Source organism: Phyllostomus hastatus, unplaced genomic scaffold, assembly GCF_019186645.2.
Source record: "Phyllostomus hastatus isolate PE091 unplaced genomic scaffold, TTU_PhHast_1.1 phas_contig_90, whole genome shotgun sequence".
Classification (NCBI taxonomy): Eukaryota; Metazoa; Chordata; class Mammalia; order Chiroptera; family Phyllostomidae; genus Phyllostomus; species Phyllostomus hastatus.
Genome location: NW_025333984.1, coordinates 10,407,269 through 10,432,980, shown reverse-complemented (window position 1 = coordinate 10,432,980; position 25,712 = coordinate 10,407,269). Strand labels below are relative to the sequence as shown.

The following is a 25,712-nucleotide window of genomic DNA, read 5'->3' as shown; positions in this document are numbered from 1 at the left end:
AATCACAGTGCCCAGTGTTCTCTATTTCTTTCCCTAATGACATAGTACTTTAATGCTATTACTTAACATATATGGGGCTACCTTAACAAATATTTTGAAGCAAAAAGCATACCCCCAAATTGCAGAATAATGTCCCAAATGCAAAACTTATGGTTAGTTTTCTTAAAGATGCTCACTCTACACATTGTTTTTCGTAAGTACAGTCTAATATCCTCTGGGCCCTAAGTGAGTTGACTCTGTACTTGCAATAAAAGCATTAAACATGTTAGGTTATTTCAGCACTCATTGGAAGCCTTCAATAAGCCTGTTCCCCAAAATGCAAAAATATTTATCCTAAGAGTTAGTTGCAGACATCAATCTTCTATATTTAGAGATTTTATCTTTGGCTTATTTAAAAAGATGGTCTGATTCTCTGGTCACAGTTCATGCTAGACTGGCTAGACTGGTTTTGTAGCTATTTAGAAGCAAATTCCCTTTGGGACAATAAAGAGAAAAACCTCATTCAAGATCATTAGTTTGAAACAGCAAGAGTCTTGTTTGTTTCAGATGATAGAAGCATTGGTCTCAAAAAAAAAGTGGTCTCAAAAAAATTCTCCTATTCAACCAAAAGTTTCCTCCCTTTATTTTTTTAAATTATGATATCTCATTATTTTCTTGATTACTTCCTATGAGGTTTGGGGGGTTATTTTAAAAATTAATACCAATTAAAATTAATTTTTATTCGGGATTTCCATGAAAGTCCCTAGGATGACCGGAGATGCCCTGGAGTTTTACAAAGAAGAGTACAGGAGCCTTGAGGCAGGACATGTGGGTTATAGCCCCAAGCTGTATGGCTTCAAAAACTCTCTTAAACTCTTCATGCCTCCATTTCCTAAACTATAAAATTAATTTGTTGAATATGGTGGTCCCTTCTAGTTTCATCAGGCTATGATTCCCAGAGCCATAAGAAACAGGTAGAGAATTAAATTCCACAAATATTGATTGAGACCCAACCCATTTGATCATATCCAGTGCTAGATATGGTGTGTGTGGGGGGGAGGACATGTCTTCCATGCTACATTAGTAGGAGTGATAAGGCAACACAGTAATTCTGGAAAGCAGAATATGATAAGTATTTTAAAATGCGTGAGTCAAATTTCCTGCTTTCTCAGATTGGCAGGCTAGTGACTATCACTGAAGTTTTATTTTTTGCTGACTGAATATCTTGAAAGCTTCAATGTCAGTGAGTTTTGCTTAGACTTGGAGGGACATTGAAATTATTTGCTCCAAGGCCAGGACACAGCCTAAAAGTTTATCATTTACCTCTATCTTAGAGTACAGAACAAATGCCCTCATTAATAAGAGTCTCTGGTTAATCAAAACTATGCCACATATGTCTATGTAAATATCACATCAGCCCTTATAATATCTGAAAAATGCCCAGAAAAAACGCCTATTAATTAACAATTTCTGGTAGTTGGATTCCGATTAACTAAGGTCTACTCATTGCAAGCCTATCACAAGTTCCTCATTATATCCATATCCACTGTTATACTCCTGCTCAGATGCCTTTTGTAGATAGCAACGTATAGTAGACTGCAGTAAAGATTTATTGAATCGAGACCTTCTCTCCTATCCATTAAAATCAACATTTTAGCATTAATGCTGGTACTTTATTCCAAACTTATAAAAATATGAACCAATTCAAATGGAAAAATGAAACTAATACAAATATCCTCCTTTGTTTTGAGTTACTTCAATCACTTAAGTCAGATAACACCTCAGATTCATTCTTTAAAAAAATAGAAAGAAAGGAAACATCAAGCATATATAGCTAGTTTCTCTCTTTACAAGCGATGAATATGCTTTCAGCAGGCATGGGACAACATCCTGATAACTCTTCCTTTGTATGGCTTACACTGTGAATTACACTTGCCCCAATTTGCAGACACTAAGAAGTTAACAAAGTCCTATGGGCTAAAATTACTGACTTGTAAACATTAATGAAATTTTTAGAATCATCATCCAGTTTTTCAAAAAAGTTTCCACATTTTAAGAGCAACAAAAATGTAGCGATTAGAAAGTCCATCAGACAGCTGCATGATTACAGGAGTCTTGTCCTAGATTCTAATAGATGCTATAACAAACAGTTTCATAAGGGCTGGGAGAACCACAGTTTATAACAGCAACACAAAAGCTACTTATTACTCAATCTCACATTGCCACAGGACCTTTATGTTTACAATAATTTAGAACTCTGGACTTCCCTGCAGAGAGGCACCAAGCAACTATAGTAACAAAAAGCAAAAAATAAAATAAAATGTACAGACTCAAGTGCTTTACTACACTAACACTGAAGGGCCAAGGCCATTGATTGATCCATGTCAAGGTCTGGACATTGATGAGATTGAGTGTGGGAAAGAGCCCTCCATCAGTTTGATACCACTGTTACCACCACCCACCTGACCCTTCCAATCAAATTAATCCCATTCTTGTTGGAGCAGCTTTCCTTCAGTCCAGATTTAATAGGGTCAAACTGTCTCTACCCAAAGGTTATAACAAATTAACAAGTAATGGGCATCATTCAATGGGCCATGGCCTGGGCTTGGGGAGATCAGTGACACTTAGTGTCACATCACTAGAGGTAGAGCTAAAGTGGAAAAGATTAGTAGCCAAACACCACTATCATCTCTCCAACTCTTTAAAAATATGTATATGTAGTTACCAAACAGCTTTCCAAATATACACGTACCACCACCTTACTCTGAAAAAGAACAGCAATTGACAGATATCTTCTGAAGTAATTCAGCACTAGTCCAAAGATCAGAAAGCTGCCTGAGTTCCATCTCAAGATCACTGTGTGACCTCACAGCCACCTCACCTTTCATCATTTTAGCAACTTCAGATATAAAATATAAAAATCTTTCCCTGCCTTAATAGGATAATGTTATTATGAATCAAACAATGTATCTAAGATAATCTAAGATACTCAGAGAGGGCAACTCTATAAATATCAAGCATTATAATTATAGTCACTGTATATCATTTCTTAAGGAGGATAAAATGAATAAGGAAAGGAACCTGTGGTCACTGACACTGAGAACTCAAAATCATTTAAAATCCTATACTCTAAGGCACATCTTGAGAAAGAGACTAATCTGGTAGAGTCAGAGAAGAGTTCAGTGGTTAGGACATGTTTCTCAAATATTTGGGGTCTTCAGTGCTTGTCTTTGACATTATGACATTACTTTACTATGATCATCTTAAAGGTTTATATTTGTGAGTGCCAGCAAAAGAGTGGTGAGTCCTTTGATTTTGATTTTGTGGGCCAAACAGGTCCATCTTACCATAGTGGGATTATTGGTCATAAACAAGGGTATGTATTCAAATTTACAAGGTTTAACTTCAATTGTTTTCATGCCTTTAATTGTACCAATGGTGGACATTTTAGCTGTCAGTATAACTGGATCATTATTGAGGACAAGGCAGGAATGGATGGTGTGGTCTCTTTCAGAGTTCAGCATTGGCAGAAAATGTGCCCGCTAATCTTAAGAATGGGAACACAGAAAAGAAATAACTGGTTGAACCAATTCACAAATCAAAACCTTGAAATTATGCTATCTAAACACACACACACTTGCAGAGGTATATAAGAGGGAAGAACCAAAATATAATGGAACCCCAGTAATACCATATCTTAGATTAAGAGATGAGGATCCAGGGACACTGAAGCAATGGGCTAGGTAGTCAAAAAAGGTTGCATAGAAAGCTTCTTAATGCCTATTCTTAAGTGCCTTGCCATTACTACTATCTCTTCAACAGCTCTGAGAATCTTTTTCACTTCCCTTGAACTATTTCAAACTATTGCCTGTGCTTAATGTGAGAACCTCCTACTCAATAAATTGCTCCTCCTTCCTCTTCCCTGGCCAATGTAAAATCAATTGTTGCTTGACAGACTGCTTTGTTGCCATTTTCTCAAAGGCACAAAGGAAAGAAACACACCTTATTTGTACATGCATTAACTTAATTTCAGTCTCACCCACTCAAGCACAGTGCAGTCCTTCAAACTCTGACTCAAACCCCTTCACCATTTGGTATCCATGGCAACCACCACAAAAATGCTCAGAGAAAGTTGCAAGGAATGGCAGGAAAGTGCATTTCCCAACATAGCCATTAGCTCTTCTACAGTAGCTACATCGATAACAGGTGGCAGCAGGCCTAGCCCTGATTCCTCTGGCATTTGCTTTCATGAGAGATGGGGAACACTGTTCATGTCTCCTCCATAAAAGGGTTATGCCCATAACTCCATAAAAGAGTTATAGGCTTCTTCTCACATCCAACCCATTAAGATAAAGTTCTAATTGTGAAATATTGAAATTAAGTAAGACAGTTTTTGCTTGAGAAATCTTCCAAATAGTGTACTTCCCCAGCAACTCTAGCCATTACAAGAGCTTGCTCGCTCAACTAGAGCCAGTGATCTTGAATTTTCCAAAAGACAATGCACATAAAAATCTTAGCTACTTCCTTTTATGGTCATTACTACCACTTGGTGACATGCAATTCATTCTTAATTTTCTTAACTCATGTCAAGACTGCTTGCATGACAATCTTGCCATCAAACTCTGTGTGTGTGTGTGTGTGTGTGTGTGTGTGTGTGTGTAGTGAATCAATTCACCCAGTTATTCCTTTTCTGTGTTCCCATTCTTAAGATTAGTGGGCACATTTTCTGCCAAATCTGAACTCTGAAAGAGACCACACACACACATATATACTAGTAATGATCCAGATACTAGAGAATTTATGAACCAGTAGAAAGTGATATGGTTTCACCAAATATGGAGACAACTGTTCAGTCTGCAAACCATCTTCATGACTTCTATATTATTTGCCCTGCTCAGAGCCTAGGTGAAAAATTGTCAAATGGAGATGAATTGCCTTTTACTGTATTCCAGAGGAAGATGGGGATGGTTTTATTTGCAATCTGATTACAGCAGAACCCAACTCATCTAACAAAGACGTTTTGCCTAAAGAGGACTAGCTCAGACTCAGTTCTTTATGGAAACTGAAAATGAACCATTACTCATGTCCTCTTCATAAAAGCTGCATCAATAGGAATAATTTTGAAGTGGAGAAACAAATGAATGATTTTTATCTTTTTAACTGCATGAAAAAAGGAAACAAGATTTTATGCACCATCCATTCCCATAGATCTGATTATATTTCAATGTAAGGAGATGGTTTCAAGTTCTTGAAAGTATGACAACATTCCTATTCACACAGCCTGTCAGTTGTCTTGGATAGAAATTAGTAATAAGTTTAAATCAAAGATGAAAAACAAATAAGACATTTCTCCATCCCTTAAGGAGATCATTGTTTAGTAAGGAAGCATTGAAGTAAACAAATGATTATGGCCTGTTGTGATAAGTACAGTTACAGAGGGGAAAACAAATCCTAATAGGAATGCAGAAGAAACATGCCTAACTCAGCCTGACTCAGTCAGGGAGTCAAGGAGACATTCTCCTGATGATTTTTTGAACTGAGTCTTTAAGGACCAATAGTTCATCTGATTTGGTGGAAGAGGGTGGAAATTTATATTTGCATAGGTATGACAAGCCCCACTTACTTGTCAGAGTGAATGCTAATAAGCAGTGCCAAATTAGGAATTTGAGAATAACTCAGATGCCATAAAGCAGAATGGTAGAAATAGATACCATAAAAGTGCACATTATGTTGGCCAGAATATAACTCTCCTTTTCATTATGACTTTTTGATCCTCAAGCAATGGAAGTCTTCCTCCAGAAAATACAGTACCATGGTATCTGAAATCAAAAGATCCTGCTTAGGAATTAAACTACCCCATCATTTTACAATGAAGAAACAGGGGTTGAGAGAGGGACTAACATATACAATGGCCACACAAGTCATGAGTGAAAGGGCAAGGGTTTAAACCCAGGACTGATCCTAATCAGTTCTCTTTGTCACAGTGTACTCTTCATCACACACTAACCAAGATTATGTAAATATATTGACCAAATAGATATCTACATATGAGGTCTCCTAAATAGGCCACCTGCCTTCTCACCCCTATCCCACTTCCCACCCAACAGCCTGGAATTAGTGTTTAGGTTAACGCAGTCTGTTCCTATGAAAATGTACTATATCAGAAAGATAACATTTGAAGTTAATATTAGTTCTGATCCTCTTTTCCTGTGTTTGAAGTCCTCACTTTCTCATCATTCACAAATATTGATTGGACACCAGCCTAGAGAGAGTTCAGTGAATAAGGTACACACTAGCAGGTTTAAACTGGGTCCCTGCCCTCAAGGATAATCTAATTGGGATGGCACAACACATGCCTAAGTTGGATAAATAGTATTACAAGGGAAATATGAGAGATGGAAACCATATAGAAATTCATAGGAGGGAGTTATCACTAGACAACAGAACTAGAAAATAGGCTTCATGACGGTAGAGATTGTTTTTATGTTTTGTTCAGTGCTGTATCCCCAGCACCTAAAACAGTTTGGAGCCTAGTAAGTACTCAAAAAATGTTTGTTGAATTTAATAAATAGCTTCTCAACTTTCTCCAGGAAAAAAAAAAAGAGTCCTGATGTTTTTCACTTAGAGAGTAATTCCCAGTCCTGTATGCACTGGATATTGTGGCTTTTACTCATGGTGCACCACAGAACACCCCAAGGAGACATTTAGACATGACTGCTCAGCCTATGACTTAAACCTTTGCAAAATCTTCATAAAGCTGTGTCCTCTGCTGCTTCCTACCATGAAAGGGGGTTTCCCAGTGATGAAGGATAATGTTGAGCCAATTCTATTTGTTTATTTGTGCATTATGATTCTTTCCAGCAAAAGGCACAGCCCTTTGATAGCAATGCAATTTGGGAGACACAATTCCATTATTTGCTTGGCTCATCTAACAAGATAGAACACAGAATCTGATTTAAAAAGAAGCTCCCTTAATGAGCTTTTGTTAAGCTTCAAGAATAAACAGTTGTGATTACTATCAGTAGGCATAGGTTGTAAATTTTTATCTTAGATGCTTACATTCTGTTCAGGGGAACTCAAAGGGACAACACAATACAATTCCCTTTAAAAAGTAAAATTGGGCCCTGACTGGTATGGCTCAGTAGATTGAGCACCAGCCTCCAAACCAAAGGATCACCAGTTCGAATCCCCCAGTCAGGGCACATGCCTGGGTTGTGGGCCAGGTCCTCAGTTGGGGGCACATGAGCAGCAACCACACATTGATGTTTCTCTTCCTCTCTTTCTCCCTCCCTTCCCCCTCTATAAAAATAAATACATAAAATATTTTTTAAAAATAACAGTAAAAAATGTAAAATTGGGAGAGAAAAGCACCTTCAAAAGCAATCATTTGTGCATCTCAAAATTGTAAAATTCTTGGTTTTCCAAAGTTTTGTACTGAGTTATGTTTTTTAGTTATTTTATTTTTACTATTGTACAAATTCTTATTACTTTTGGCTTCCAGAGCTTGGGAAGATATGGGTAATTAGAATGTATGAGAATACTGAAAAGAAACCCAAGCATTCATATAACAAATAAGTGGGGATAAAGCCATTTTGCTCTCACTGTGACTTACAGTAACTTTGTGGTACCACGGTGTTGTGCCAGCATGTAATTTCAAGTCAAAGATTTATATTAACATAAATGGAAAAGAATCCAATTTCATAATAAAAATCTTAAATGTATGTACTCTCTGTCTTCTTCCAAAATCCCACAAAGCTGAAGTCATTTTCAGCTCTGTGGGCACACCTCCGAAGAAATTAGAACATCATGTATCACCATACAGATATGATGGTGAATATACTGCCTACTGTGATCCTTTAAGCTTTCAAGTGGTATAGTTCAGAAGGTAACTAGTTTTAGGCAAAGTCTAAAAAAATAGACACACACCATGAGTAGCCTTACACTCTAAAATAAAAAATCTTTGATTAGGAAACTATCCTGGATTGAAACAAGAATAAATTACTGTCTTGTAGAGCTTTACATATTTTTTCAGAGGTTTTTTACAAATTATCTCCTCTGATACTCTGAAGTAGGTAGGCTTAATAGTGTTTTCCTCATTATGTAGATAAAAAAAGACATATAACCTTCCTGGGACCACATAATTAAGAGTGCTGGATTCTAGTCCTTATTTCCAAAAACAAACAAAACAAACAAAAAAAACTATACCCATTTTAAGTACCACATCTAGAAGAATGCATTTGAAAAAGCAGCAATGGAACTCTTGTTATACCACATTAATTATGCCCTGCCCCAATCAGCTCCCCTGCTTTTGAAAGGTATGGCTAATAACCTCTACTTTGGGTTTGGGCATTGCTCTTTCCCCCTTCTCCACTCTGTTTCCTCAAAGAACAATTAAGATCCATCTGGGACTAATTATAGCGATTCTTGAATTTGAACTTGCAGCCATTACCCAATTCAGGTCACTTATTTTAAATTAACTTGCCTGGTCAGAACACAGGTTTGGTTATCTTCAGAGAACAGTGCAAAGAGGCAGTAGCTCACTCAGACTTTTAATTAACTAGCTAAATAACCTCCACTGTGACAAACTGCCTATGATTTGATGGAGTCATTCATTTACATTCAGACAAGGATCAAAATACATTGTCAGAGCTTCAGGGACTGAGTCCTAGAAACCTTCACACAATCTCTTGTTCAAAGCTGTGAGCCTCTTCCCTTTGGTTCCCTCTAATTATTCTTCCCTTGCTTTTGTTCTGATTATCCAACATTCATCACAAGTGTAGCTTGTGATTAAACAATGACATTTCATGTCATGTGCTGATAGGGAATCAAAAGTTGGAGTCATGACCATGTGAACCAAAACCAAAGCTTTGAGAAATAATTAGGAGAAACCAAAGGGAATTCCCAGGGTACCCCACAACAAGGGAGCATTTCCAAAGATTCAAGCCATAAATGCTCCCCACTTAGCTAATAATACATGATAGTGGTAGATACTCAGTTTTTGTTGAATTGAATTCATGGTGGGATCTGATTATCCCACAGTAATAATGATGGTTCTTATAATCAGTAATTATTATTATAGCTGCTAACACAGTGACTGGGCTTTGTAGTCAGACAAATCTGCTTTTCACTCAAGGTTCCATGATTTTCTGCCTGTGAGACCTCAGGCAAGTGAACCAACTTCTCTGTGCTTCAATTTCCTAACATAGAAGATGAAAGTAATAGTAGCACCTATCTTAAAGGACTGCAGTTAGGATTCAATTAAATAAAGCACATAAAATATTTTAACAGAAGACAAACATAAACCAACATCTATTGAACACTTACTGTGTATAGTCTATTGGGCACTTTCTGTGTACACAGTAAGTGTTCAATAGATGTTAGCTTATGTTTGTCTTCTGTTATGTCCCACTACCAGGCCTTGTTCCAGGGCATCTTCACACCTGGGATCCACTCTTTCCTTCTCTCTGCCAGCAATAGTATCCCCTCATCATTCAAAATTTGTCCTAAAACACAGGTCCCCAACTCCCGGGCCATGGATGGGTGCTGGTCCATGGCCTGTTAGAAACCAGGCTGCATAGCAGAAAGTAAGCGGTGGGTGAATGAGCCAAGCTTTGCTGGCATCAGTGCCTAAGCTCTGCCTGCAGTCACCCACCCCAGCCTGTCTGTGGAAAAATTGTCTTCCATGAAACCGGTTCCTGGTGCCAAAAAGATTGGGGACTGCTGGTCTAAAACACATCTTCCTCTCAAGGGGGAAAGCTTTTCCTGCATCTGAACTAGTTCAATGTCCATACCCTCAGTACACTTTTCTTAGATTTTATATTTTAAATGGCACCTTCTTCTACTGCTTCATGAGCAATCTGGACTTTTCTTCATGTTAGGAACATTTATTGAGTACCACCTCAGTGCCATATACTGAGGCTATATATGGTATGGGGTACATGGGATGAGTAAGGAGAAAGGGATGGGAGAAAAGGAAGCAATAGTGGTTGACTCTCCTTATATCTTAAGCATTCTGCTAGGTATTTTAAAGGCATTTCTTCATTTAGGTTTTATTTAACTTTTAAGAAGTAGGTGGCATTATGATCTCTATTTCACAGACGTGGGAAGTGAGATGCAATGAGGTAAAATGACTTCTTCAAAGTCACTCAGCTACAAAAATGAACTGGTGTTCTAGGTTGGTCTGACTCCAGATTCCATTCCCACTACCTTATCCCTCACTGTCCATCTCATTTTTAAATCAGTTGCAGTGATGTATATCAAAGCAATATGCAAATTTTACAGTATAATATATTTGACATAAAGATTATTATAGTTATACACTTGGCACTAGCTATTTTTACACATGCTAACAGCATTCTATCGTAAGCACATGCTACTCTCTACCTTAAAGACTTTCTCTCAGCTTGAGAATGAGACAAATGAGAAGTATTGATGCAGGGTGGGAATTAATACTCCTGACTGAAGCTATCAAAATGGGAATTGAAAGACAAAGACTTCAGTTTCCAGGCTTTTATGTGGGTGTGTTTCACACCACTCCCAGAGGTGCTCAGAACTAACCTGATAATTAATGCTCCCATATTCGCTTCTTTCCCTTTGCTGTCTCATTTCCTCACTCCCCTACCAACACTGCCTGGAATCATCTCCCAATTAAATGAATGGCCCTCAAATCTTTGTCTCAAAGTCTGCCTCTGATACAGCTCTGTCTAAAATAAGAATCTCTCAGAAATTCTACTTTTGGTTCCTTTCCCAGGAGTCTGGGTGAGCGTCCTCCTGCTGCCCCTCTCCTGTGAGAGGGCTTCCCATGAGAGCTCCCCAAGGGAGCATCCCATAAACTCAATGTCTCTCTTCCCCATTTTCATGAGAATCTCATCAATGAGGTCCCTGCTTTTAGCTTTTCAAAGTGCATTTATTATAATATGGGAAATTCGTTCTTAAATTTCTATGTGCATCGCAATCACCTGAGGATTAAAATGCAAGACTTCCTGGTCCCAACCCAGATTTTCTGAATCAGATTCTCTGGAAAGGTGCTCAGGTGCTTATATTTTCATAGATCTCCAGGTAATCCATATGACATACACTTTGAGAAATACTGTCCTAAGACACTCCTGTAGCCTGGGCATCCAAGGAATGTGGATTGTGTTCCTTAATGTTCTCTCTACCCTCAAAGCCTTTGTGGTTCAAGTTCCTAAGAAAGCTTGAAATACCTATGCCTCCTTGCTCCTGAAATAAAGAATAGATTAGGCCAAGGTCCTATTGTTACTATCAGAATAGGAGGGCCTCAGACTACTGGGCAACAGTCTACAATGCAAATGAGAGATCCATCTTACTGACTTGGCCAAATTTCTGTTCTCACCTCTCTCATTCTTGGCCTCCAACCCCCATTCTCCTCTGTGGTACAAACATGGTGAAGACTACATATGGTCAATTAGGTCATTGCCTGTGCTCCTTTGTCTTTGGGTGGAACCTTCTCCCACCTCCACCTCCCCACATACATCTTTCTTTTTAAAATTTTTATTTTACTGGTTTAAAGAGAGTGGAAGCAAGGGAGAAAGAGATGGAGAGAAACATCAATGTGTGGTTTCCTCTCATGAAGTCCCCCCACTGGGGACCAGCCTGCAACCCAAGCATGTGCTTCAACTGGGAATCAAACCAGTAACCCCTTGATTTGCAGGCGGTCACTCAGTCCACCAAGCCACACCAGCCAGGGCTCCTCACACACACCTTGATAGATGTAATGATAGATCTAATTTCCACAGGGAAGGATGGAGGGAGGGGGATTTCCAAATAGAATAAGGAAGGGAAAACATTAATATAGGATAAGCATCACACGCTATGTTAAGAACTACAGATATATATTTCATTTATTCCTCACTGTAATTCAATGAAGTATGTACTAATGATAAACTCTCTGTTTCAGTATCTTCATTGTAAAAGGAGTCTATGCTAATTGCCTAAAGTCACACAGCTATTAAGGGGCAAAACAGGGACTCTAACCCAGGTAGTCTAGTCGGTCGTCCTAACCACCCTATTCCACTGCCTCTTGATTACAGTAGTCCCCCTTATCCACAGGGGATATGTTCCAAGACACCCCCACAGGATGCCTGGAACCATGGATAGTGGTGAACCACATAAATATATATTTATATATTTATATTTATACATATGGGGTCCAGCAGAAGTAAAAAGGCCTGCTTGAGTGTGGCTGGTAGGGTAATAATATGGGTGTAATAATTTATAGTTTTAATTTGAACATTTCATCTAAAATGGCATATGGTGTGCTTGAATATGATATTGTTATGTTACAGAATTATATGCTTATGACTTTGTAATAAAAGACTTTGTAATAAAAAGGGGCATTATTTGTGTCAGACCTTGTATATCATTTTTTTTCCTATACACACATACTTTTTACTTAAAGGAAGTACTTTATGGCTTCTTGTTGGCATATGTGAATTTCCAGCATTACTACTCTTGTGATTTGGAGCCAGAATTAAGCAAAACAAGGATTACCTGAACATGAGCACTGTGATACCACTACAGTTGGGTTGATAACTGAGATAGCTACTAAGTTACTAACTTAGGCAGGGAGTGTGTACAATGTGAATCCACTGGACAAAGGGATGATTCATGTGTCTGGTCAGATGGACCAGAATGGCATGAGATTTTATCACAGAATAGGATGTAGTTTAAAACATATAAATTGTTTATTTCTAGAATTTTCCATTTAATATTTTCAGGCTATACTTGACCATGGGTAACTGAAACCATGGATAGTGAAACCACAGATAATGGGGGACTACTATATTATGTTCCCTCTTTTACAGGTGAAAAACTGAGATGTTGAGTAACTTGCCTAAGGTTACACTAGTTATAATTGGCAAAGCTGGGGTGCAGATCCCTTTATAACTACTATATAATTATTTACATACCTTCTAAGTTTGCTTATTCCACCAATCATTTCAGTAACAATTTCTTATGGAGCAGCCCTGACTACCATCACAACAAATACCTATAGTTGGTCCAAATAAAAATCTTTCCTGTAAGCATGTAAGCACTGTAAAACAGTAAGACTCTCCTAAAACCAAGAGAAATCGTTTTCTGAAATACATATCTCATTGTTTTCAAAATCATATTATCTTTAAGTTACCTGTATTTTAGGTTTCCACTTATAATAACCAAAGGAAAAAATTCTTTATGTCTTTAGTTGGGGACAAAGTACTTTACAGCAGGTTATGCGTTAATCCTTCTCTCCTCAGTTGTACCTTGTACATATTTCTGTTCCCACACTTCTCCCACTGGGTTATATTTGTCTGTTAACTTGTCAGTCATTCCTACTCTGATGATGAGATCCTCCAGGATAGGACAGGTTTTGGTGACTCCTTTCTCCCCAGTGTTTTACCCCAAAATTAGCACAGAGCAGGAACTCAACAAATGTTCACTGAAACAGAAAGAAATACGGTTAAGAGAGGCAACCCTTCTATCCACTAGGGACTTCAGTCCCTATTTCTTCTGAGTCCAGTGGTGTACTAGTAAGCTGGTTCTTAAGGAAAGGATGGAGGGAGCCCCAATTTGTAGTGTTGGCTGATTTCTGTAGTGTAAATACTCCCACCATGGACAATTTCAAGCTACCAATGCTTTAATAACTGATTCATAAAATTCCTGACTATTTAATAATCAGCTTTCAGGAGCCCCCTATTTTTGGCTGAAAGTCTGGAATTCTGCCTAGAATGCTAGAACTGTTATTTTGTCAATGTAATCACAAAGGTGAATGAACTATCAGAATGGGGAAAATAATGCCAAATTCAAACAGCAAGAGTGAAAGACCAAACCAAACATTTTCAAATTAGAATTCTATGTTTTGCCTCCCATGAACTAAGCCTCTATCATTTGTCATTCATTTGCATATTGAGATACACTTAAATGGCATGGCTCCCAGAAACCTGCCAAGTAAGCAACTATCCAGAAAATCAAAGTCCTCCCCAAAACACTGGCTTTTCTGAGAGATACTTACTTTTATTAGAATATATAAACATGTTCACTAACTTCCTTCAACAAACAGATTAAAGTGTCAAATGGTAGAAGCATTGCACAAACAGAAAACACATTCACAAAGCCAAAATCAGGGCATTCTAAGGAAAACTCCTATTCTCCAAATCCCTACTTCACATATTTCTTCCTCTTCCCTCCCAATTTGGAGGCTCTATTACTCTGGACTGAACCTGGGTCTCTAATATTCTACCCAATCATCCATGGTTCAATTTTGCACACAGCAATAAGTAAATGGCAAGGTTTGATCCGGAACCATCTGACTCCAAGGTTCATGGCTCCTTCTAGGACATCACCTTTAATAAATATATATTTGTTCTAAGCTTTAAGGGTGATTCATTTAGACTCTTACAAGTTTAATCACTATAAGTTGCCAAGTTAGTTGTGATGCTAGAGTTGTTGATACCAACAAATACTTAAAGATAGAAAAGTGTGATTCCTGGGCCATTGAAAGACTTCCTGCGTTATCCCACCTATTTCAAACTGCTTGTGGCTGGAAACAACACATATCTGAGTGACTACCCAGTTGTATGTCAGATATTGCCATTTCTTTTTTTAATCCAAGTAATGAGTCCACTGGCACCATGAAGCCTTCTACTCACCATTCATATAGCCCTTCCAGTGGGTCTTAGTCAGAAATTCAGGATTAAAGTGTTTTGGGCTCAAACAATTTTGCAAAATCTACAGAGAAAAAAAGATACAATTTGATATTTATAATACAGTTGAATTTTTCAAACAAAACTTGCTGTGTGAACATAAAATAGTTGACAGCAAATTTCATAAAAGAATACATGAAAACATTTATTTAAAATGTATTGTTTAAAATAATCAGTAATCTGGGGGGATAGCCAATACAAAATGCAGAGAGGCTATAAAAGTCTCTCCACTGCATTACTGTAGGATGAGTACTAGTTAAAATCACCCCTACCTGGCCTCTATGAAGAAACATCTAGAATATTTCCAAGTATAAATAGGGTACTGTGGAAGGTCTTCTAGATGAGTTACTCTACAAAAATGTACAGTGTCTGGAAATGCATCATTTTATGAAAAGTCAGCTGGTAGAAAGATCCAGGTGTTTTAAGTATTTATTATTGGCCTCATGACCAACAACTCTAGCTGATAAAAGTTGCTGGGCTTCCCGGGTGGGGCAGTACATGTAATTTGCCTTACAAAATGTTTTTGTAAGTTTCCAGATTTGTCATTGTACCCAGTCCCAGGCATTATTTGCTACCTCCCAAACACTGTCCATTATTTTTCTCCCTTAAAAGACTCATGAACCTTTCAAAGTAGATAGAGATACTCTTAAGATCTGAATCATAAGACAAATTAACCTTATTTTATCAGGACAGGAAGACATGCTCTGCATTCTCTTCCCTAAAGACACAACAGCTTTAAGGCAATATTTCCCACCATCCCTGGGGATACATCAGAGAATTTTCAGGGGCATCTGGATGAATGTATTTTATTTTTATACAACTGTATTTATTTTCCTGTCTGTAGTTTCATGGATGTTATTGCTTTGGATGTGGCTAAATTGAAGGAGTATCTATAAAGATAAATATTAAGTAAATAATAGTATTATGGTATGTGGCTAGGACATAAACCATTAAGGAAGTCTGTGAAGGGATGAAATTTGAGAAATACTATTTTAGAGTTAATAAAATGAGGTGTTCCCACCAAGATCAACATGCATTAAAATGGTCCCTTATCCCTAGGAGGAAGAATAATCTTCCTGGTTAAAAAGACCTTTGCTCTTTTAACTTACTTGTGACCATTTATTGTCTCTTATTTGTACTCTTTGCCTTTCCCACTATTTAACATTAAATGTTCCACATATTCCATTTAGTCATAGTCAATGTAATATTAAAGCTTGGGAAGTGGTACTTCCTAAAGACATGTTCTTTGTTGAAATTCTTGTCCTTTAATCCTCACACCCTAGCATTTTATTTGATGCCGTATTCAATTGCCTTCTCTCTGCATAAGCTTCCCCTGTAGACTGCATAAGCATTGATGAAATTTCTTGGTTATACTCCCATTTTCCTTCTTTATGAAAAGTGTCAGCCATTCCTTCCTAATCTGTACCAGCCCCACCCCCACTGCCATTGGGCTGACCTTGCAACAGGTGATTGGCTCTTCTCTGCCTCACTAACCCAGCACATTTATTCAAGTCAGATGACTACAATGTTAAGAACTGTCATTTGGTTATAGGAGAGCATGTGTGTGCAAATTGAGATTATTAAAAAATAATTCTAATGGAATTGACTTCTGATATATGTTTACTAAGACCAAAGCACTTTAGTACTTTGGATTTTCATTCAAGAAAATGAACACTTTTTATCATATCTGATGGGAGATTTCTTCTAGGAAATATGACGTATTCTAAGGCTGATTTCTGTACCATACCACAATTTAACTTCCAACAGTAGAGTGAAATTAGATAGGTTGCCATACAACAACTTCTTTAACTAAGGAAACAGGAAAGGGAGAGACTTAAAAATGTCTTCTCTTTGAGCACCAGGTATGTGGGCTAATAGCTTTTTATTAAAGAAAAAAGTACCTATACAATAGGTAAATCTGGTGAATGAAAACCAGAAACCTCCCCCATTTTTCTCCCCAACCCCCCAAACATTCTCAGGTCCCTAAACCAAAAAGAAACAGATTAAGGTAAATGGCAAGGCATGTTTTGTACTCAAAGCCAGATCAATCTTTATACATAGATACTTTGGCACTGATGTAGAAAATTCAAACCTGGAGATACTTTGGTCTGTAAATAAGCTAATCTGCATAACCAGATGGCTCGAAGGGGGAAAAATGCAGACACTTTTACACACACACTTTTTTTTTATTGTGAGCATAGAAAAAAGGTTTGCCTTCCTTGAGATATTTTTCCCAATATATTTTTTTAAAAACTTCCCTATTTTTTTAATTTATTCACTTTTAGAGAGGGGAGGGAGAGAGAGAAACATCAATGTGCAGTTGCTGGGGGTTATGGCCTGCAACCCAAGCATGTACCCTGGCTGGGAATCGAACCTGCGACACTTTGGTTCACAGCCCGCACTCAATCCACTGAGCTATGCCAGCCAGGGCAAATATTTTTATTATGGTAAAATATACACAACATAAACTTTACCATCTTAATCATTTTTAAGTGTATAGTTCAATGGTATTAAATACATTCATATTGCTGTGTAACCACAAAAATGATGATTTTGCTCCCAAAGGGTCTGTAGGCCTCCCTCATGTAGTGTTGTGGAGTAATTTAACTTCAAATTTTATAAAATTATAAAAATGTCTAGAGTAAGCATTAAATTGGAAAAGAAGGGGCCTCTCACATAAAAAAAAAACAAATTAACAATTTCTGAATTATTTTTAACTCTTCAGTCATACCCAGCCCCCAATTTCACAGATAAGTGGATGGGGGAGTCAATAAGGAGAAGTCTCCCCAAAATGGGTCAACTATCATTCACTGACTTCTTTAAGAAATAATTTAATGCTCTCCTGTATGCACAACTCAGTGTGTTGGTATGTAAGTACTTTTTCTTCTGCAAAGGAAACTGTAGTGTAAGTTTCAGAGAATGAGGACTGGCATTTATTTTCTCTCAGGTCCTATTTGTAAGGGTAAAAATAAATTTCCTTAATAATAAATTTTATCTATATTTCATCCATTTCCCTTTATTGCATTTATCATATCTGCCATTGTATCAAGCCATACATCATCTCCAACAAATCTTACAAAGGCACAGTAAATACAGTGCTTGTATTTGAAAACTTGGTATTTCCTTCTTAAATATCAGAGTAGACTGTTAAATAGCTTTTATACTTGAAGTTCTGAAACTAATTTAGAAAGCTATTATAATTATTATAAAAGCAAAGCTGAATATTCCCTTGGTTAACAGAGTCATTAAGTAACTGAAGGTACAATTTATGTCTTGTTCATGTAGAACAGATGGCAAAAATAAAGATTTAGGACAAACTGAAAACCCACTCCCATTAACTAGTTCTTTTGTACATCATATAATGCACAACCCACCTATTCCATCCTTACACCAACAATTTCTGCACCAAAAATACAAAAAAAAGGCAAGACCATAAGTAAAATGACACTTTTTGCAATGAGGCTTCCTTCAGTTCATATCAATAGGATCATGGCTGCCCCAAGTAAGATTTCAAGATAAATGAAGTGTACTCTCTTAAATATTGAGACTTTGAGCATTTCTGATAGAAAACTTCCCTAACAAGTGTGATACATATCACTGGTATTTTTCTAGCAGGAATTATTGAAAGCAATAAGTCATACTCTGACAATTCAGGCATTCACAGCAAAGATATCAGCTGTAAAAAAAATCCCTTTCTGCTCCTTTAAGTCAGTCTCTCCCTTCTTCTGCTGATAATGTATCTCTTTCTAAAATCACCCCTCCCTCCATGTACAACCATTCTAATTTGCAGCTTTTAATTTACTGTGAACTGAGAAACCAAGATTGGTAAGAACTGTGTGTTAAATATGCGAGTTAAGAAGTCACTGAAATTAAGGATGAAGAAATAATTATGGCCTTCAAGGCAGCAGCCTTGTGACATCTAAAGGTTTCTATCTTAAGATAACTTTCCCATCTCTTCCAGTTTAAGCTAAGTTTTGAAAGGATGATATTGTCAGAGGGCTACCTTCAAATAAATGTATTTGTTCTGAACAGACCATATGGGCATGGCCTAAAGCAAATATTCTAATAGCTTCAAGTTTTTCTGAACCTAAAAAAAATCTTAGTGAATAACCGCTTCCCACAGTTATTTGACATCACATAATTGCACAATGCACATCCCAAACACCTTTCTGGATGTTATTCAGCTTGATCTAGACCATATTGCTGAGTTAGGAAGAGTCAAGCTCATTGCTCCAGACTACAGATAAGGAAATAGAGCATGGGGAATGTTGAATGATTTGCCAACAGTTATATAATAAGTACATGACAAGGTTGGGCTCCTGGGGTGTCATTGAGGGACCTTCTCACAACCGTAATGTTTTCCATGTTTTTTTCTCATCTTTCCCATGTTCACAAAGACACTAAGCCTTGGGAGTGGTGAGAAAGACTTACTCTGTTTCCTTTGAGCTTGTGTCTTTATTTCTCTCCAGGCTCTGCCAAATATCTTTAAGAATCTTGCTCAATATTCTGGCAGATTTCAAAACCCTCTGATTTTATTATGTTGAGAGTTGTCAGTAAATTAAGAATTCAACAAATGTATGGTCCCAACTTGCCATAAAAAGTTAACAAATGTCACCAGTAAGGATGGGTCTCACAAGCAAACACAGAAGAATACATCTTCTGTGTATCCAGCAGATATCTAACAGCTCATTTGTGTCATGGCAGCATGAAAAATCACCTCCTCAAGACATTCATTAACCTTTCATTTCTTTTATAAATAATCAGTCAGAAATGTGGTTCATATTTTAAATTAACCAAAAAAAGCACTTTCACTTGTCTGTCTCTCTCTCTCTGTCTACCTGTCTGTCTGTCTGTCTCTCTCTCTCTCCCCCGCACCCTTGAAATGACTTGGTCTTCCAATGTCAGCATGATATTTGAATATATGTTTCCACTTCTAGGCCAGTGTAAACCTCATCTCCTCCAGGAAAGCATTCCCTATCCATCCCACCTCTTCTTCCTCTTCTCTTGGAACCTAGAGCAGTTATTGGTATTTGACATTTAGTACATCTTAAGAAAGCATGTAATGTACTGCCAGGAATATGGGTTCTAGAGATGGACAGACCCAGGTTTTAATTCCAGCTTTCCTACTTCCTAGCTGTGTGGCCTTGGGCAAATCACTTGAACTTTGTTTAGCTGAGATTCCTCATCTGTAAAATGAAACTAATGATACTTAATCTGTTAATTTTTTTCTAGGGATTAAATACACATAAAGCACCAAGCACAGTGTCCAGAATATATTAGGCACTCAATTAAGGGCAGTTATAATTATTATTATTATTATTATTATTATTATTATTATTATTATTATTATTATTGTTATTATTGCCTTTTATATATAGTTCTGGTTTGGTATGTATACAAGTTTATTGTCTTCACAAGTTGTTTTTAAATCTTTTGACAGCTGTGTCCAGAATGGAACTTATCACAAAGCTTAAGCTTAATGGCCTCTTACTTGCACAGGTTCTTTCCCAGGCCTTATTGAAAATATTGCATTTGTAATTTTGTATTATTTTTCTTAGAGAGGACTCCAAAAGTGGTATTAGCATCAGGCCTGTACAAAACCTGGTTCTGCCTCTGGCTGTGTCTTTAACCTCTATGTTACCCCTCTCCTCATTCCCACTCCCTCCTTTCAGCATAGTATTTTGCACATAGTCAATATCCAATAAAGTGTCATTTTATAAAATTCTCAATTAACCAGAATTTTGTACTACTCAACTACCTGGAAATAAGCTTATGCCAGGTATTTAGTCAGAATTTCCAATTGCCAACCAATACATTTTGTTGGAAAATATTCGATCCACTTGCATATTGTGAGATAATAAAAAGGAACTTTTTAAAATTATAAGGCTATTATCAGTACTGTTAGCCATAAAAATAACAATAACAATGATGACCCTAAGGCAGAGTTTCTCAACCTCAATCCTGCTGACATTTTTTGCTGGATAATTCTTTGTTGTGGGGGGCTGTCTTATGCATGTAGGATGTTCAGAAGCACCCCTTGCCTCTGCCCACTAGATGATAGTCACCCCTCCCAGATGTGACCACCAAAAATGTCTCTAGGCATTGACAAACGTCCCCTAAAGGAAAATCCCTTTCCCCATTGTCCTAAGGCATCACATTCAGCCCCTTAAGAGGTACAGATGGTTACAAGTTTTTGGCTTTAAGGCCGGAAAAAGAAGGGAAGCATTTTAGAAAAGTTTTCAATAAGTGAAAGCAACCTTGATTAACCTGAAAATCTCATTAACCCCATTCTTTGACTGTTCTATTCCCTAAGCATTCCAGATAAGAAAAAAAATGTACTGTACATTCTATTTTCTAATTTGTATGCAAAGTTCAGCCCACTTGCCATCTCAACAGCTAAGTACAGAAATTCAGTTCATAGGTTGGAGATCATCAGCTTTGTTGCTTTGCCATCTATTTTAAGTGACAGCGATGCCACTGACCTGGAAATTTAGAGAGCTTTTTTCCCTTGTTGTTGACATTTTTAACTTTGATATTACCAGTTCTTCCTGTACTATCTGCCTGAAAGTGAAATCTGGTCCAATTAACTGTGATTTTACTGTATAAAGACCTAACGCTTTGTTGATCATTTAAAAGTAATTTGTTCTAGCCATCACATTGATTGTGCAATTGAAAATGTCCTTCTTGAATAAACAATATTTCTTATTATTTCTGCAGGTTGTGATTCTGGGGAAACATTCAAGAGGTTACCACTACATGCTTGCTAACTTGGTAAGAACAAGCAGAGCTTACGTTTCCCAGGGCAATATATTCTATTTACTTTCTGTCATCTATAATCATCTAAAAAAGAAGTACATGAAGTACCTAATTTGTTCTCTAGATGTTTGCAAAAATGAGTCAGTAAATACCAAAACCTGAATATAATAGCTTGTTTTCAATTGTGCTGTTTCTGTTTCAGCCATGAAGCTTATATTTTCTCATTTAAAAATAATATTTTTCCCCTGGCTGTGTAGCCCAGTGAATTGAGTGCTGGCCTGTGAACCAAAGTCATCAGTTCAATTCCCTGTCAGGGCACATGCCTGGGTTGTGGGGCAGGTCTCCAGTTGGGGGCATGCAAAAGGCAACCACACAGTCATGTTTCTCTCCCTCTCCATCTCTTTCTCCTTGTCTTACCCTCTTTCTATAACTAAATAAATAAAATCTTTAAAAAATAAAAATAATAATTTTATATTATTTTGCACTTATTATTCTTAGATTTGCTTTGGATTTGAAATGTAAACCATTTTACCTAGATTTGAAATGTAAAACAAGGTATGAAGACAAATGAAACTGACTCTTTCCCCAATTGATTCAAGTGTACATGCACATCAGTACTGGATTTGTCTTTCCCGAAGTAGACCACTACCAAATCTTTTCAAACCAGATGCCATAAATAGGTTTAAACATGGAATATTAAGTGTATAGCTACATTTCTACTTATGATAAAACACAACTTGAGTTTTCACCTTCAAACTTCCCATGCCTTTAAAATTTGTGACATTCTAGAAGCTAGTATTTCCTTTAGGTTAGTTTATAGCTTTTCTTTCTCTAAAAGAACAGTTGGTTTAGGAGTGAATAAAATGGCTTCTAAATCAGTAATATGTTTTTGGCAGAAGTTCTGAGTAATACCATCTCCGTGAAACAAAAGAGGAATGTTAAATTATCACTATGATACTAGGAATCTATTAAATTATTATATAACATAATTTCTTACCTCAATTTTGTTTCATTAGCACAATACAATCATAATCATTACAGAGCTCTTAAACCAAAAGAATGGTAACAAAGTTGAAAGATTATTGTAATTATATCCTTAGATTTCTTAAATCAAGAAAAATCTTATTTTGTTTAATAATGAGTATTTTTAAAATAAGAAAGAAAATGTTACTTAAACCTTGTTTTCTTAGGAAGTGTATACACTCAAATACTTTATAAGATGAAGTTTAGGGCTACTGCTTTGAAATGTGGTGTGCTCCTTCTCTGATAAATTGTGGGAAGTGGACCATTTCAGTCCAATTTAGGAACAAATGAATTGACTCTTTTAGAAGGAGAGATCTTGATTCTTAATTTACATCTGAATACGTTCAATATGTTTTTAGGCAACCAAAAGAAAGAATATTTGTTGACTCACTAAAGATTAAACCAGAGCTTGGCAGGAAACATGGAGGTCACAGCAAGGGACTTGAGGCCATTATTGATGGGTTTTTACCATTTCTTCCTCACCAGTAAATATTTCCCTTTTCTTTTTTCCTTTCTTCCTTCCTCCCTCCCTCTACCTTTTCCTTCCACTCTGCCTTTAAGTCCTAGTGTTCACCTATCACTGACAGTAAATTATATGACTTTAGGTAGTACACACAAAAACATTTTTATTGTAATGGTATTATATTTATCTAATATGTATTAGAAAAATATAAAACTAGTATATCAAAATCCAAATTTTATGAATATTATTACTTCATACAGGTCTAAAGTAGAGATTTAATAACAAGTGAAATAATTTTTAATATGTCACATAATGGCACGGTAGATAAACAGATAACAAAATCTGTTTGTTTTGTTTTGGTTTGTTTTGTTGTATACATGATTGTGGTGGTACTTGGACCACTGGAATTTGGGAAAACATTGAACCTGGAGTCAGAAAGTTTGGGTTGTTATACTGACTTTGCTACCAGCTAGCTATATCTTTGGTAACTTTGGGGAGTTATTAATGTATTGGTTGGGTCCTTTGGAAACAGATGCTAAGTTATAATTAGAAGTATAAGACATTTATTGAGAGTAATACCTGTGAAAAATAAAGGTAGAGAAACAAAACTAGGCAGGGAGAGCTTCAGACCACAATACAAGTCTGATATCAGCAAAGGAAAAGGAATGGAAGGGAGTCATGGCAAGCACAAATGGAAACTCCTATACAAAGACTGAACATAGTAGAACCCCATGCTGGCCCCAAATGGCAAGCCATTGTATACCCCTACTTGGCTTAGCCATTGGCTGGCAGCTGCCCAAGAAGCACACACCTCCCATTTGAAAGATGAGGCAGATCCTAAAGGCACCTGAAGCTGGAGACTGTCATCTAAGTCAACCCCTGAATACAGGTTTTGTCTTAAAGGGAGATCTGAGCCAAGCACGTCAATGGCTGTCTCAGTTGGCCTAAGATGACCAGATGATCTATTAAAAACTTTTCCCACTCTAGAATTCTAACTAGACCTCCATGATACTACTGCAAATCCTTCAGGTGAGCTCTGGTTTCAACTTTGAAACTCAGATGTGACAGAAATGTAAGGCTGTGGAGTGATAGAACTGCAAGAGAGAATCACTACAAGAGTAGGGAAAAGAATGATAAACCGAATGCCTAACACAGAACTCAGAATTATGAAACCTTGGGAGGATACCTACTACAAGAAAAAGCAAAGTCTGCTCCCTGAGAAAAAAAATGTAATGTATAGTGTCATGTCAGTCTATGTAATGAATACATTAATCTATCACTATGCTTTGAGTTGCCACCCATTCTCTTCCTCTAGTGACCTTCTGTTCATTTGACACAGCTGTGTGTTTCTGTAAGTCTGGTACTCTATATCACATTGCATATGGACAATAGAGATAGGAAATTTTGCTAATCTTTGACAAGACAGATTATCCCTACCATCATTTCCAGATTTTTTTAAACAAACTAAAAATACCCTAAACCTCTCCACCAAACACATACACACACACACACCAAACCAAAACTATTCAGAAGGCATTTACATGATCAAAAATGGTAAGTGGATCTAAGAAGAGTTTCTTTTCAAGATGAGCCATGTGGCCTTTCAAGATGAGCCAGTTGGATGAAAGTTAAGGACATATGGTATATACAGGGGAATGAATTCAAACCTGAGTCTTCATGTAACAGCGCAGAACCACTGCCTTCTTCTACAAATGCAAAATCAAAAATAGTAACACTGTTTACCTAAGCTTTCTGGAATTACCTGCACCAGAGCCCTGTGTCCCCTTTGCTACTCAGCACCAAGAATCTGGCAAAGACTTCTGTGTGTTTCTACATGTACCTACCCTGGTAGCAATCCTCAAATGAGAAGATTTGAATAGACCATGAATATTTCAACAAAGGGTTTCACATATCAGGATGTACATGTCACAGTGGACTACAAGCTGCAGAAAGTTTTAAATTGTTGAAATCCCTGGAAGAAACAAAAGATTCCATCAGCAGCACAGGCCAGAGATGTTATCTGGTCAGGTCAGAAGTAGACATCCTAATAGAGCAAGTAAGTATCTTACAAATTCTGTATCAGTTGGTGATATCATTTCTTGTATGGGTGGTTTCATGACTAATTGTTGTTTTCTCTTTTAGGACTCTCCCTAAGGTCTACTCAAGTACTAGAGGTAACCCACATTTATACAATTTGTCAGTCAAACAACCTCTTTTCTTTCATGGTAAGGTCCTGGATCGGAATCCTTTAATACTGAATTGCCAGGCATGTTATATGTTGTGATTTAATTATCTCATATATCTTACTAATAGTGTGCAGAACACTATACTAACCCTAGGCATAATGAAAAAGCACTAGACCAGGAGTTAGGAAATAGGTGTAAATCCCAAGAATTCATCTGACTAACCTTGTGACAAACCAAACTTCTCTGAAGCTGTTTCTTAACCTGTAAAGTACACAGTTAGACCAGATCACCATTTCCCAAAGTGTGCTATTTGTACATGAGATAATTTTAGGTAGTATATAGCAAAACTTCTTAAACTAATTGGTTTTGAATTTATATTAAGTGTGTATTAGAAAAAGATGACTATCCCATCAATTCTATGATTTTACAAATATCATTCTTTTTTTCCTAATTTACCATTTTAACCATTTAAAAATATTTTATTTATATTTAGAGAGGAGAATGGAAGGAGAAAGAGAGGGAGAGAAACATCAATGTGTGGTTGCCTCTTGCACACCCGCCACTGGAGACCTGATTCACAACCCAGGCATGTGCCTTAGACTG

General features: G+C 37.0%; 1 protein-coding gene across 3 annotated transcripts in view; it reads left to right on the top strand.

Moving 5' to 3' along the window:
- GRIA3 (glutamate ionotropic receptor AMPA type subunit 3) overlaps positions 1-25,712 on the top strand; it is a 391,825-nt gene that overhangs the window by 211,956 nt on the left and 154,157 nt on the right. For all 3 annotated transcript variants that reach the window (XR_006787340.1, XM_045852236.1, XM_045852237.1), the window contains exon 5: positions 21,399-21,452. Coding sequence is in view for 2 of the 3 variants with exons in the window: in XM_045852236.1 (XP_045708192.1) it covers positions 21,399-21,452 (54 nt within the window). In the remaining variant the exon portion in view is untranslated. The remainder of the gene's footprint in view (positions 1-21,398; positions 21,453-25,712) is intronic.